The 16,124-nt window shown below is 40.5% G+C and overlaps 2 protein-coding genes and 1 pseudogene across 3 annotated transcripts; 2 read left to right on the top strand and 1 right to left on the bottom strand.

The window, feature by feature from the left end:
• Positions 1–665: 665 nt before the first annotated feature.
• On the top strand, positions 666–1,610 carry LOC308552064 (olfactory receptor 51I1; the record flags this gene model as incomplete). Its single annotated transcript, XM_081163034.1, has 1 exon — positions 666–1,610. One exon carries the CDS (start codon positions 666–668, stop codon positions 1,608–1,610), a length of 945 nt encoding a protein of 314 aa, XP_081019160.1.
• Positions 1,611–5,031: 3,421 nt separating this feature from the next.
• Positions 5,032–5,613, bottom strand: LOC308552068 (nascent polypeptide-associated complex subunit alpha pseudogene; annotated as a pseudogene). Its single transcript has one exon. The product of its transcript is annotated as a nascent polypeptide-associated complex subunit alpha pseudogene (transcript).
• A 5,709-nt stretch (positions 5,614–11,322) lies between these two features.
• LOC308552071 (olfactory receptor 51I2-like) lies at positions 11,323–12,273 on the top strand (the record flags this gene model as incomplete). Its single annotated transcript, XM_081163039.1, has 1 exon — positions 11,323–12,273. The coding sequence occupies one exon, from the start codon at positions 11,323–11,325 to the stop codon at positions 12,271–12,273; it is 951 nt and encodes a 316-aa protein (XP_081019165.1).
• Positions 12,274–16,124: the final 3,851 nt, after the last annotated feature.

Genomic DNA, 16,124 nt, shown 5'->3' with positions numbered 1-16,124 from the left:
CCAGGAAAGAAATGGAAGAATTATTAAGACTCTGAGAGCAAGCACATGGGCACAAGAAGGTAAGAGGGCTGGAAGATAGAAGGATGGGGTCAGAATGTTAAGAAAATGGAATTTAAGATTTCCAGAGGTGGAAAAGTTTTTGGTGTTGACATGTTCAGGGGTAGGCTGATGGGGAAGGATTGGGAGGCTGAGGTGAAATCTGAGTAAAGCTTATTAAAACTGCAATTTTATAGCTACAGGAGTTTCATCTATACCATCTACCAAAGGGTTTCCAAAGGAATGAGCAGTGTTTCTTTTTCCTTGCCTATGTTAACCTCTATTTCCCCCCAAATTCTCAAAATATGGATTCTGGGTGAGATGAGAAAGTGAAGGTGAGAATTAGGGGACTTTTTTCATCTTGTGTCCTACCTTGCTGCCTTGCCATGCCTTCACGGAGTTTCTACTATGGCCTAGACAGGGTACTGGGCACTGGTGATAGAGAAATGAGTAGAACCCAGCTGCTATCTTTAGAGAGCTAATAGTCTAATGGGGAAAGCAGGAACAGAGGCAAACACATTCACTCTCTGACCTTTTGTGTTAGAGACAGGATGTTTGAAAGAAAGTGAAGAACTCCTCAAAACACCCTCTTGGGTTCATTCTCATCTGTATTCTCCCACCTGCCTGCCATGCTGGGCCTCAATGACACCCCTTTCCAGCCACACACCCTCCAGCTGACAGGTATTCCTGGGATGCAGACAAGCCAAGCATGGGCTGCCCTGGTTTTCTGCATCTTGTACCTGATCTCCATCGTAGGCAACCTCAGCATCCTTGCTCTGGTGGTTCGGGAGCCTGCTCTGCACCAGCCCATGTACTATTTCCTCTCCATGCTCTCCCTCAATGATCTGGGAGTGTCCTTCTCAACACTCCCAACTGTGCTTGCTACCTTCTGCTTCAACTACCGTCATGTTGGCTTCGATGCCTGCTTGGTTCAGATGTTCTTCATCCACACTTTCTCCTTCATGGAATCAGGCATATTGCTGGCCATGAGCTTTGATCGTTTTGTGGCTATTTGTGACCCACTACACTATGCCACTGTGCTCACCAACAGCTGCATCTTGGCTATGGGCCTGGGTGTCCTTGCCAAGAGCTTCATTACTCTTTTGCCATTCCCCTTTCTAGTAAAACGACTTCCCTTCTGCAAGGGCAATGTTTTGCATCACTCATACTGCCTCCATCCAGATCTCATGAAAGTGGCATGTGGAGACACCCATGTTAACAACATATATGGGCTCTTTGTGGTCATTTTCACCTATGGCATAGACTCAACTTTCATCCTGCTGTCCTATGCATTGATTCTGAGAGCCGTGCTGGCCATTGCATCCCGGGAGCAGCGGCTCAAGGCACTCAACACCTGCATATCACACATCTGTGCAGTGCTGGCTTTCTATGTGCCCATAATTGCTGTGTCCATGATCCACCGCTTCTGGAAAAGTGCCCCACCTGTTGTTCATGTCATGATGTCCAATGTCTACCTATTTGTACCCCCCATGCTCAATCCTATCATCTACAGTGTGAAGACAAAGGAGATACGCAGAGGGATCCTCAAAGGCTTTTATAAATCCCAGAGCTGAGGAAGGCTGCAGACCCTGAGAGAACTCCTTTGTAGAAAGAACTGGGACTTGTTTTGCAATCTTAAGAAACACTTAAAGCAAGAAGGAGAAGAACCAGGATCTTGATAGTTGTGAATATGGAACCAATAAAGGGACATTTGACTCAATAAAATGACATAAATGTGTATTGAACACTTACTGTGTGAAAAACCTTGTGCTAGTTGCTAAGAATTTTATAATGGTGAGTGGGACATATTGTTAAGTAAGAGATAGATATATTAAAGGAAAAACATAAAAAAGAGTAAAGATGCCCTAAAAAATGTTTGACATGTGAAAATAATAAAAGTTCTAGAGAGCAAATAAGCTTGTACACAAATAACCCTACTTCCACCCAGAATGAGGAAAATGATAAACACCAGAGACAGACAAAATTCTGTGTAAGCTTAGTGCTTCCTGTGACAGAGAAGGACTGTTTGGTTTGTACAAAACAGGATAAGTTATTTTCCTGTTTTTGTGAAGTAGCTTGTCAAGGATGAGAGAGGTTTGAGTACTTTGTAAAGGGAGGCAGGAAGAAGGGAAGGTAATTATTTTGACATAAGTATGAAAACAAATATTTAGGCAAGAAAGTTTAGAATCTTGCTATTCCAAGTGTGATCCAATAAACAATAACCTTCATATATCTGGCAGCCTGTTAGAGAAACAGAACCTTAGACCCCACATAAGACCTACTGAATTCTGACTGCATTGAATAAGATCCTAGGGTGGTTAAAACTTGAGAAGCAATGCACTTTGCTTTTGTAACACTGCTCAGGTAATGCCAATTTGATGTGTAACAACAATAAAAAGACTCATGAGTAACACGAGTCTGGAAAAGTGGTTCTCACAGTGTGATTCCCAGACCAGCAACATCAGCATCGCTTGGGAAATTGTTACCTAAACAAATTCTCAGGCCTTCTTCTGATATCCTGAATTAGAAATTCTAGGGAGCCAAGTCCAGCAATCTTTTTTATAAGTTCTCCAAGTAACTTTGATATATGTTAAAGGTTGAGAACCTTTATTCAATATTGGTCTGGAATATTTAGGACAATTGCAAGCAGCTTTGTTTAGACAGAGAGGAGATTTCACATAGAGAAGCTTGGGAAATGAGATCTTAAGAGATTGCTTAAGTCAGACTGTGAGTGGTTTCTAAAGCTGGGGGAAACTGAGAACTAGGTGTATGGTGTTAGTGGTGAAGGAAAATGCAGACTCATAGCCCATTATCTCCACGAGTTGGTGCAGATATAGCACAGAAATAGCGAACACAGAAGATTCGATAAACAATCTTTAGCCACTCCACAGTCACTCTGCAGTAATGGAAAGCAGAGAGGGTTCTCAAACCCTCTTTGAGACACTATCTCTTTGAGATACTTGAAAGCTCCATAAAGGGAAGGAAAAATATTCTCCATGTCCATCTTCTGTTTGCTTCCCTGGAGACATCCTACCACTTGATACAAAAGCAAAAGAGCTCCCCGTCATGCCATTCCTTCCCTCAATATTCTGTATATGAAACTGAAATAAGGAAGAGATAAAATGGAATACTTAATGAGAAGACTGGGTCCTTGGGAAAGTAGTTATTTGGCGGATCTGAAGTTGGGGCCTCCAGGAGAACATATGAATGGTACATTAGAAATATCACTTTCTTTTTTCTTTCTTTCTCCTTTGCACCTCTACCCTCTGTAGATAAGTACAGTTCTCTTTACAGATCAGGTTCTGAGTTGAAGAAATGCTAATCTGGAATCATAAAGCTGGTAGATGGCAAAGCTGGAACTCAATCTACATCTACATGACTCTGAGCTCCATGGGCTCCCAGTACCCTGAGATATCTCTCTTGGAAGACACCTCAATTTTGTGCCATTCGGTGGAGGGTTGAGTTGGAATCGAGTCCGGAACAGTCGTGACAGTGGGTAAAGGCGGCCATGGTTATATCTTCCATTGGTTAAATCCTGGGCCTGGCTCTGGGCTTTACCCTCTGTTCCCTAGGCTCCGAGTCTTAGAATTTGCCAACTAGGTCCTAAGCTTTAGGCCTTACAGGAATATGGATTTTAAGCCCAAAATTCCGAAAAATAAACTCTGTGCTCTGTGCTCAGAGTTCCAGTTTTGAGACTGGATAATTGGGATTCAGGGGGGATGTTGCTATGGAGCTTGGAGGAATTTGTCTCCTTCCTGCTCTTCATCCTAAGGAAGGAGTAGGAGTTTTATTTTCTCTGTGGAGAGAAGGCAGGATCTCCAGGGGACATGCTTTTTCTTTTCTTTCTGCTCCCAAGGTGAGGTCTAAACCCTCTCCTTTTCCCATCACCAGCACAGCATCACACTCAGGCTCAACAGGACCCCAGAGGCTCTGGCCCCTGGTTGCTGTCATTCAGAAACATAAAAGGTGCCTCCTCTCTTGGCTAGTGCCTGCCAGAGGCCTACTCTGGACCCATTGCGAGCTCTTGCCTTCTGTCTTTCAATCCAGCTGACACTTCTCAAAATTTTCTCAAGTGAGTTTAAACCTACCTGCGTCTTCTAGGTATAGGCACAAAAGGTGTGTTTCTGTCTACAACTCTGTTTGTGTCTCTGTGTGGTTCTTTCAGCCTCTTTCATGTCTCTGTATCTCTGAGTGAGCCTTTGTCGATGTATATGTGTATGTCGGTGTATTAGCCATGATTTGTTTGACCTATGATAGAAAGATTTAAAACAGAAAAATTCCTAAATTTTATTTTCATTCAGGTTTTCTATGAAAAAAGTACTATTAATGAAAATGCTCTTGTATCCTCCAAAACATTTTCAGATAGCGCTGCCAGGGATTCGTTAGCAGTGAAAGACACACGATGATCTCATGACAGGAACTGAACTTGCCTCTGTTTTGGCCACACAGATTCACAGCCATGATATTCTCTGTGTCACAGAATAGGAGAGACCTTGAAAGTCTGGAACATCCGACCTGAAGGCAGAAGGAGAGTTGAAAGGGCCTTTAATCCCAATTAAACAGATGCTGGAATTTTCCCTTGGCATTGCCATCCAGGGTTTTTCAGTCTTTGCTTGAACATCTCTACTGACCAGAAACATATTATTTCCTTGTGCAGCTTTGACTCTTAGAAAAATTTTCCTTACCTAAGCCCCAGACTGTCACCTTAAAATTTCCACCTATTGCTCACTACCTTTTGCGCCCACCCTATGTCCATCTCTTCTATGGTCTCCTCAAAACAAAGCATCATTGGTTCCTTGAGTGCTCTTTTGTTTTTTCATCCCACAAGAAGTCATAAGCTTATTAATGATAGAAACAGTACAAATTTCAAACCAAGCTGCAGTTACTCTTTTGAAACACAAACACACATACATAAAAAGGTTCTTGGGTTTTAGATGGTTATATTGTTAATTCCATAATGCCATTTACAGTACTATAACTGCTGTTCTTTGGGGCTCAAACTGCCTTTGGAGCTCTCAACACATTTGCTTGTGACATGACCAATTCTATGCCTTCAACCTCCACACCTGCTTCAACAACCCCTTCCTCTCTCTTGTACAGCTGGAGGCTGTGTGTTTTCTCTAATGTTTGAGGCAGCTTCACTAAACTTGGACTTTCTCTGCAGCTTCTAGCTGTGCTTGCTGAGATAAAGTCTCAATCTTGGCTTCCCCCCAAACTATGTAGGTACCTGCAGCCGGGTTCTTGCAGACATCTGGTTTTGGAATGACAAAGAGGACATTCTTAGATTTCTGGATAGTCACCCTAGTAACCCCTGTAACCTGTGAGGACCCCATTTGGACACAGCCTTCTGAGCCTCCCTTTCACTCTGGCTCTGTTTTGCTTTACTGACTGGCTCGCCATCGGTTTCAGCGGCTGCTGCCAGCTGGCCCTGCTGCGTGGCTGCCTGTGTGGAACCTTGTCTCTCCAGCTCGGGTACTGATGCATCACAGTCAGATTCTGTTCCAGACCCTGGCTCAGCCCGGGGCTGGGGCCACTCCTGCTCTGTAGCAGGGCGGGTTCTGTGGCTTCACCAGGCATTTTGTGTGGGGAACGTGGAACCAAGATGACAGCAGAAAACGCCTTAAGTTCTCTTTGAGTGACTTGATCCCCTTTGTCTTTGAGTGTGTCTCAGTTGGTTTAACTCTGATCTGGAGTATGGAATCCAGAACTGAATATTTTTTTGTTTATGGTTCTGAGCAGAATGTTCATGCTTTTATTAATTCCTGATGTCTTAAGCATGGCTTTGTGTTAGAATCATGACGTGCAGGGGGGGACAAGAATGAACACAGCACAAGTCTAACCCTAAACAAGCCCAAACTACGACAGGGAGAACAGAGGTATAAATGTAACTCCAACAAAATAGAAAATGTCTGTATAAAATTGTATGAAGTTGTAGATGAGAATGTTATTATTTCTGTTGAAAAAGCTGCAGATAAAATAAAAATTTGATTATGAATAATAATAAGAGTTAAAAAAACTAACAAGAGAAAGATAATGTAAGCAGAAAAAAAAGAAAGCATAGAATTGCAAATATACATTTTAGAACATATTACTGTCTGAATAAAATTCCTCACTTGGGTGAGGAAACTAATAATGAGGTACTTTGAGTAGCTACAGGAATTTAGGATAGATAATCTGAAGAAGGGAAGATTACAGGGTGTTGTGATTGAAACTTTCTGATAGTATTTATTTATTCAGTTATTTATTAATCCAATTAAACGTTTATTATGCATCTTCCACGTGCTTGACCCTATGCTAGTATTGAATATCTAGTGATCAAAAAAATTTTTTTTAGAAGCAGTCAATACCCACCTTTCTTTGATGGAGTTTATAATCTGCTAGGGAGTACAGGCATTAAACAAATAATTACACAAGTACATACATGTTTGCAAACTAAGATGTGCTTTACAAGAAAATAACAGATACTATGCAGAATACTATTTTGGTGAAACCTAAAAATATTATCACGCTTCTGTGTGCAGCGTTACACATAATGTGGAAGAAGTATGTTCTCAACCAATGTAAGAAATAACTTTTTTAAAAAATTGATTTTAGAAAGAGAGGAAGGGAGAGGGAGAGAGAGAAACACCAACCCACTGCCTCCTGCATGCCCCCTACTGGGGATGGAGTCCAAAACCTAGACATGTGCCCTGCCTGGAAATTGAACCAGCAGCCTCTCAGTGCATGGGATGAAGCTCAACCAACTGAGCCACAGTGGCCAGGGCAGGAAGAACTCTATAAAGCAGTGCCCTCTAACCAGGATAATGGCTTTAGGTGCAATGAGCTCCCCAGCATTGGGAGGGTTCCAGCCGATGGTTTGGTAAGGATGCTGCGGAGATGGTTCTCAGTGGGGGTAAGATTGGACTCTGGCTTCATATCCTAGAAGCCTGTCAGGTTGACAACTGAGTCAGTGGACTTCTGAAAGGGGGCCACTTTAGAGGGTCACTTAACTCCCAGTCTCTTCTACCTTACCCCAAGTCGGCATATAAGGTAGGGAAAAAAAAATCTGAAAATAAAGATGATAACTTCTCCAGTATCTATTCATTCTTCCTACTTATATGGCATTATCTTCAGAAAGGTGGCTGCTGGGCTTCATAGGAAAGGCCACAAGACTTGTAGTAGGAAGAACTAGATTCTAGTCCCAGCTCAGCTGCCAGGGTCCAGCCCCAGCGGTCCAGGGGTCCCCAAAGGTGTGGACGGAGTCAATGACCGATGAAGGACACGGAGACAGCGTTCAGAGCATCAGGACAATCAGCTTCTCTTCTTTTTTTTTTGCCTTGTTACAACTGTATTTATACTATTTGATTTTATTGCTGGTTAAACAACATGACATCATGCTATGTTTGGGTTTCTGTCTTGGCCTTTCACCGTTAATGAATATACCTTCTTATCTGACCTTTTAAAGAATTTACATCTCTTTAGGTATGGTAATTTTAGTCTTACCTATTGTTTATATTTCTGTAGGCTATTCTACAGGTTAATCTCTAGTTTGTTATTTATATTCTGAAGTTACTATTTTAATGCTCTACCACATAGCTAAAAGGAGAATAACTAAACCAGCTTTTCTTATGCAAAGGTTATGCGAGTCCTAAGGAAGGGCTCTGGAGCCTGCGCTGATTGTCTTTAGCCATGGTGACTGACCGCCCTGGCCTTGGTCTCTCGCTCAAATTCCCTGCGGCAGTCCGTCCTCACTGTAATATCCTGTGTAAGATAAGGGTTCAGGTGTAGATTGAAATAATCTCTTTCCTAGGCTGCTCTTTCCTTGTGGGGATTCCCAGAGTTTTCCATTAATATAAGCATCCCCCAGTAATACATTCTTTGTGGGAACTCCCTGGTGGCCTCCCTGTGGATGGCCCTGGCTGCCAAGTCAGCAGGGCCCGGACCCAGGCCCCTCCCACGATGGGGAACTTCCTGCGGTAATGGGCCTAACAAGTCCTAAGCTTTCTGCTGACAGTCTGGGTTCCTCATGAGTGGCACATGATTTTCCTGTACTCCTTGGGGCTTTTACTGAATCATTGTTTTTTCCAGTTCTATCTGACTCCCCTGCTAGGGAAAAGTTTCCAGCTAGGGCAATGCCCTTTTCTGGTGCAGTGACTCGGGGAAGGACACAGAGCGTCAGGAAGGGGAACAAGCATGGGAAGAGGGACCTGCCATACGCCAAGTCCCATGGAGACTGGCTGTGCCGATGTCTCCTCCTTGAAGGACTGTGTCAAGCAGCAAGGATGGAACGGCTTCCGACACTCAGCCACTTACTGGTTTAAAGCAAGTCACTTAACATGGTCGCATGGGATTGATATGAGGGAGCTTGGTAGTGAGGCAATTGCCTCTCTGGTTATCATTTCTACCACCCAATGAGTGAGTTAATTTCCTGTAGCTATGCTCTCCTGTACTTCCCGTTCCCCATCTTGCATGTTTCTCCACCATGACATGGGTCGTGGCTAGTGTTTCCAAGCCTTCATTGTTACTTCCTGCCCAAGATGAGGTTTTACCAGACTCAGGAAGTCTCAAGTGAGGCAGGTCAAGATTGAAATCAGGTGAGATAATTAGATAAAGCCTCAAAATGCTCTGACCAGGCTTTTCTCTGCCTTTGGGTGCACCTCCAAGGAAGCGACATGCAAGGGTAGCCCCAAACCTAGGTTACCTCTGTGGGCACCACCTTGGGGTGTTATGAGCAAAACCAAGTTTATTTAAAAGAGCTCCACGATGCTGAGGAATCTAGCAGTTGGCAAAACACAGGGGAATGGTTAAGCTGCAGGTCAGGAGTGGGGTAGGTAAGCTATCTGACATACAAGAAAAAAAGAAGTCTTGGGGAGTACTTGCAAGTTACTTTTTTATCTAAAATACTGTCTCTATAGCCCTGCCGGGCGTGGCTCAGTGGTTGAGCATTGACTAGGATCCAGGCGATCGGAGCTCAATTCCTGGTCAGGGCACATGCCCGGGTTGCAGGCTAGGCAGCCAATCAATGGCTCTCTCATCATTGATGTTTCTATCTCTCTCTCCCTCTCCTTTCCTCTCTCTGAAATCAATAAAGATATATTTAAAAAATAAAATAAAATACTGTCACTATAAAGGGACTGAAATGTCACCACATGGGCCTGGAGTGGTTCTCATTTTGGGTTCACCTTGAGAGCTTTAAAATATATTGATAATTAGATACCACATTCAGAGATTCTAATCAAATTGTTGTGGAGTGTTACCTGTACAGTGGGGTTTTAACTTGGCAGGTGATTACTATGTGTAGCCAAGGTTGAGAACCGCTGATCTACAAGGCAGAAGCAAGGAACATTAATGGATAAAAGGCACAAGCAAGTATATTTCCCCTTCCAGGAAGTTGTCAATCTTGAGGGAAGCAGAGATAGAATGCATGGAATTTCTGTAGGGAAATTGAAGAGAGGTGCCTGAAGAGAGGGCTTGAAAGTAGAGTAAGAGAATGCAGGTTCTGGGGCCATCCTCACTATTCTGTTGTACGTGTGTATCTCCATGGTCACAGCGGTTTGTATTCCCTTAGCTATATATTCTCCTAACTTTTTATCCATTCTAGGGGAGCATTTCCATTAAATTCTTTAGCTTTATGGACCATTTCACATCAACATTGGATAACTGTGGGACAGAGAATTGATCATGAATCAGTGAATCCTATACCCGAGTAAGGTGAGCAAATGAATAAACTGATGATTGGAGATAATTCAGCTTTTATACCAATTGTGACTTTACCTTCCTATTTCATATTTTTAAAATTTATTTTATAAATTTAATTTATTATATTTCATTATATGATGTTACATTATATTACATTTTACTGTATTATATTATTTTCACCTTCTGGTTGGGGTTTAATTATTTTATTCTGATCTCTTGGCTACTAATGGACTCTAGATCAAATCTGCTATTTTAATGTCACTGCCTTTTCATTTAATAGCCTTCCTGAACTATCTTTTTAAATTCAGAGGTCACTTGTGTATTGGTATAATTTTCATGAAATGTCCATGTCCTTTGTCACCCTTATTCATATTTTTCAACTTTCTAAAACCTGTGTCTCACATTTCTGACCCCTGGAGTGGAGACACAAGGAGATTACCATTTTCCCAGGGGAAGATTACCATTTTCTCAGACCCACATTGGCAGAGCTACAACTCAATTCTTTCTTGTGACTCTTCCTAGTCAGCCTTGGATTTACTCCCATCTCCACAGTGAAATAAAAACATCAGTACAGGAAGAATCTGTAGGTCTAATCAGGGGTGGAGAACCTGTTTTCTGCCAAGGGCCATTTGAATATTTATAATATCATTCGTGGGCCATACAAAATTATCAACTTAAAATTAGCCTGCTCTTTTTGGTCAAACATTTAGTTAACTCACCCCTAATGTGATGGCTGGAACTACTCCTCTCTGGTGAGGCCTTGGCAGAGCCAGACGAAATGATTTTGCAGGCTATATATGGCCCTCGGGCTGGATGTTTCCCACCCCTGGACCTAGACTCTGCAGAAATTGATTCTTAGTTTTTTGGTATCTCTTCCTCTCTTGGTCTTAGTATCTCCCTAAGAATAAAATAGTTTGTATTTATTCACTGTTTCATATGCCATACAATATCTTGTTTACCCTTACAACAACCATATGAGGCAGATGGATTTTTATCCTCAGTTTACATATGGACACATTGAGGCTTGGGAAGGTTAAGTTAGCTGCTAAAGGTCACACTGAGAGTAAACTGTAAACTGGGCATCAAACTAAGGTTTGCCAGAATCCATTGTGGAGCTCTAAAAAGCAAAATATATGATGTTCATTTTCTCATTTGCTTCTTATATCCAAATAAGAGAATAGTGCTACTATTATCTCCACTTTACAAGTTTAAAAAAACAAAAACTGTGGATCAGCATATAAATGAGTTGTCCACATCACACATTGAGTAATTGGTTGGGTGTGGATTTTGATCCAGTTCTGATTTATTCCTGTGTTTCAGCCATTAATTTTTAAGTTATGCCGTCTATCATAAGACTGTGTGGTCTCAAACATCTTCATTACACGCAGAATTCTAGGATTCTTGCTGTTGGGGGAAAGGAGGTGCGAAGAAAGTGGGGGTTATATTTTTATTCAGAAGGATGTAAGTGACTCCAACTTTTCCCACCTCCTTGCATTGCCCCTCTTCAGCCTTTGAGGTGGGCTGCTGAGGCAGAAGACCTTTAGGTGGGAGCTAACTTTGTTCTGTTTTTCAAATGGCAGGTGAAGACTGATCTCTGCCGTTTGTGATATGGGAGCCAAGAACAATGAAAGTCTTGATTTCCTGTCTGTCTTTCTCACTGGAATCCCTGGATTGGAGGCCCAACATGGCTGGCTTTCTATCCCCTTCTTCATCATGTACATTATGGCCATTGTGGGCAACACACTAATCATGGCAGCAGTGCAGGTGAACCCTGCCCTCCATGAGCCCATGTACCTGTTTCTCTCCATGTTGGCTGTAACCGAGGTGGGCGTCTCTGTGTCCACAATGCCCACTGTCATGAGCATTCTTTGGTTTGATGCCCGCCAGGTTGACTTTGATGGCTGCCTGTCTCAGATGTTCTTCATTCACACTTTCTCCTGCATGGAATCGGGGGTCCTCTTGGCCATGAGTTATGACCGCTTTGTAGCCATCTACAACCCACTGCGTTATACAGCCATACTGACCCTGCCCCGCATCGTATGCATGGGTATAGGCATTACGCTGAAGAGTGTGACGCTCATGGCCCCCCTTCCAATCCTTTTGAGGCAACTGCCCTATTGCCACACTAACATCCTCTCCCACTCCTACTGCCTCCACTCAGACCTGATCCAGCTGCCATGTGCTGATACTAAGCTCAACAACATCCTGGGCCTGGCTGTTGTCCTGGCCACTTTTGGGCTGGACTCACTGCTCATTGTGATCTCTTACATACTGATTCTTTACACAGTGCTGGGCATTGCTTCTGGGGAGGGACGGCGGAAGGCTCTCAACACGTGTGTGTCACACATCTGTGCAGTGCTTGTGTACTACGTGCCTATGATTGGTGTGTCTGTGATGCACCGTGCTGCTAAGTCTGCCTCACCCCTGGTCCACACACTCATGTCTAGCATCTACCTCTTTGTTCCTCCTGTGCTCAACCCCATCATCTATAGCGTCAAGACCAAGCCAATCCGACAGGGAATTGCCACCTTGTTTTCCTCCAAGAGAGGCTTGCCCTGAATCACTCCAGTGGGGCAGGGAGTCTGAATCAGTTGGTAAACTAACGGTGTTTCTGCTGTAGACAAAGCTCTACACCAGGCATTTTGAGGACAAATGGAAACAAGGTATGCAAAGCGTTGACATAGACTTGAATCTGATTCACAAGAAATATCCTTAGCCCTGCCCATCTCACATCTTGTCATTTACATGTGCCTCCCTAAGTGCTCATGCGCATGTCATCTCTCACAGATATGATCAGCTTGACAGCAGAGATCATAAATTTCCTTTTCTCCTTAAAACTCCTAACTAAAAGCCTAGCAAATAGCTAGTTAACAATAAAGGTTTGAGACTTAATGATATTTGAAATGAAATAAAACAAATTTCTGTTTTGGTGGGTTAGGCAAGGATTAAGCATCTCCCCCAATAAAAGATCATCCTAAGAACGTGCCTTTGATTAAGGTGAGCGTACTTTTTGCTTTTCCCCAGATAGTCATGGTTTACACTTATTTTCCTCAGCATCATTATTAACAGCGCTCCCTTTGCCTCTCAAATTGTCCTTGTTTAAACAACAAATTATATTGGAAACCTACCTATGAGGCAACCTCCTTCTTTTTATGAAATGAACCAGACTAGCCCTATGACCCACCATACAATGGTCTCTACACCCAGAATTTATGTACCAGGAGACTCTGAGAATGAGGAACAGGTGGCTAAATGGCCTCAACTTAGGCACAAAGTAAAATATGGACAACCTCGCAAGGCACAGGTTTTGGATCATAAGAATCCCAGCAAAGGGGCGAAATTGTGCTTTAGTAGAATCTCAGGCCCTATTTTGGGGGCCAAATAGGTCTGATGTCACTGTGTCTGGATATTGCTCTTCCCCTTTCCCCCTGTCCCTTCAGACTTCAGTAATCTCACCATGCCATGTGGCTGATTCATTTTTATCTGTTCCTTTACTCCACTCTTCCTCTAGCTCTGTCAGCATAGGTCTAGTTGACACTGTTTCTGCTTAATGCTGTCTATAGTTTTCTGAAGACCTTGGTCAAATGGGAAAGGCCTTCCTCAGATTTCCTAAACAACACAGGTCTATGTAGAGTGGATTGATAAGATTGTGCTGGTTCGTCAGTAACTGGACTCAGGTTTTCAGCTTCTCTCACTCAGATCTTTAATGACAATGTAAACATTTTTCTCATCATATTATATTCCCCTCAACCTCATCCAGCTCATCAGGGTCACCTTTACACACTGGCATTTTTTTAAAAAGTACTAGGTCTGTATAGAACAGTGGTTGCCAAATTTGTATGTATTCTAAAAAATAATTAATGAGGAAAAGAAACTAAATATCTTCTCATGCATTTTCAGGCTGACATCTACAGTTTTTAATCATAAATTTACATAGTGGTTGAGCATGTATTTTGGGATATATTGTAAATATAATTAGTTTAAATTAAATTGTTACATCACATACTTAAATATCTAATGGAATCTAAATACATTATGTTTTGATACCAAACATCATAAATTATAAAATACACAAACACATTCTTTAACATTCACATATTTACATTTGTCCCTTTGCTCCTTGAATTTAAATTTGTATTTAATTCCACAGATGAGTTTTGACCATATAATGTATTTTTATGTTGAAACTATTTTAACAATACCTCTATTATAATTATTTGCAAAAATAAGAATACATATTGAAATTTGACGTTTAAAAATTGGTGGCCTATAAAGCATTGTTTAAAAAGTATATTCTGTATTGAGTTACTTTCCCAATACTTATTAGTATGTAACACATACAACATAAGCATAATAAAACTTTTGATACATTAAAAGTAAAATTCAATTGGAAATCCATCTCTTAATGGGATGCCTGGGTTTTTTTGACCTAAAAATTGATATTATTTATTAAATGAATGAGAAACAGTTCAGGAACAATTTTTTCCAATTCATTTTCTTTTTATACATAAATTTAATAACAAATATGTTTGATAAAATAAATAAGATGTTATTGGAATCATTTCATCATAGTTCAGTACCATTTTTTAATACTTTTAGAATGACAAGAACCATATAATGACCTTTTATCACAGTATTTTAATGATCTAATAAATGATAATTCCGTTGGATTCTTCTTTATTTTTGTTGAAAGCAATAAAATTGATACCATTTGTCTTACACTAGAGTATGGTACCCAGTCATAGGTGTCATTCACTTTATCAAAATCTATGCCAATCTTTTCAGGAGTCCCTTTTTTTTGGTTTCTCAGAAAGTTTTACAGATTGTGGTATATCATGGAAAAGTTCCAATGTCTTTAAAAGATAGGCCTTGTGTTTTTTTCTTTTGCTTTTTTAAAATTAAAATTTAATTTTTTGGTAAAGTTAGTAAATAAGACCATGTAAAGCAAGAAAAAATGGTATGTCAGAGACAATGCAAAACAAAGTACACACTTGGAAAAGCATTTTAAGCACAGAAACTTTATGGTCATTTAATATCTAAAAGTTTATTCCCTTAAAACTATTTGTGCTCAGGCACTTCTAGGAATGTTTTCATTTCTCTAGGGGACCATAAACTTAGTTTGAAGAGCAGTAGATTAGATGGCCACTAGTGTCAGTTTATATAAAACCAACGTGGCTGTTCTGGAAAAATTCTGATAAAATCTCACTGTCATATATCAGAAAACAATTTCTTCTGTAGTGAAACCTAAAGACTTGTGAGTAACTGTAGATGTCTCTCACTGAAGAGTGAATAATTACTTTCTTCATTTATTCAAGTAATATTTTTGAACATCTATTACACTTAAATATAATAAAATTTTGTATTTAAACACAACATGGGGAATAAATCTGAAAACTTAACAATAGATGTTGCAGTAATTTCTTGGGCCTGGTCTAATATTCCCTTCTAGGTTTTAAATGTCATCAGCAGATGGATATACCATGTAAACCACAAGTCAAAAGCATGACATGGATGAATAAGCTTTGAATATATAATCAAATCTCATTTTTAGTAAGATGATTTTCACAGTCACTTGTTCTGGGGACACGAATGTCTAGCAGCAATACTCAGAGTTCAGATCATTTTTAGTAGATTTATTTCACAGTTGTTCAAGAATTCAAGACTTAGAAAAATAAACAATAATAGTTGCATGATTATAAAAATATTATGTTAGAACATTATCTAATAAATCATTTTGGCTATCTTCTGACTCTCTCAAAAACTGTGACTTTGAGTAACAATTTCCAAATGACAAAACTACAGATATTTGTAGCCCTTTAAGGTTAAGGATAACACTACACTCTCTAATACGGTGACCACCAGATACACATGGCTACTGAGCCCTTGAAATGTGGCTAGTTTGAATTGACATGTATTGTAATGAAATGTGACAAGATTTTGAATATCAAACATGAAAAAAAATAAATGTGGAATATATTATTATTTCTAATAGGGTACACATTGAAATGATAACATTATAGATATATTGGGTTACACAAGATATACTTTGAAAGTTATTTGCACCTCTTTTTTGCTTTTTAATATTGTTACTAAAAAATTATAACTAACTGTGCTTGTATTATATATCTATTGTATAGCACTAGGTTAGAAGTTAAAATGTGGAAACTAACATGAAATTATAGTGAGAATAATGAATTTGACAAAGTTTGTCAGTATTTCTCTATTTAATGTATTCCATTGGTCTAAGGCAATGATTTTCAACCCAGTGTGCACACTGGTGTGCCACAAGAATTTTTAAAACATACAATACTTGACTATTTAGTCAAGGGCACTGACCTCATTTTCTTTAAATTGTCGTATAAAAAAAAATTACAACAGCCAACACAACAGTAGCCATTTGGTATGAATGA

The sequence above is a fragment of the Miniopterus schreibersii genome (genome assembly GCF_964146895.1).
Source record: "Miniopterus schreibersii genome assembly, contig: HAP1_SCAFFOLD_149, whole genome shotgun sequence".
NCBI classification, from domain to species: domain Eukaryota; kingdom Metazoa; phylum Chordata; class Mammalia; order Chiroptera; family Miniopteridae; genus Miniopterus; species Miniopterus schreibersii.
The sequence above is the reverse complement of the archived record's forward strand: the minus strand, read 5'-3'. Positions and strand labels throughout refer to the sequence as shown.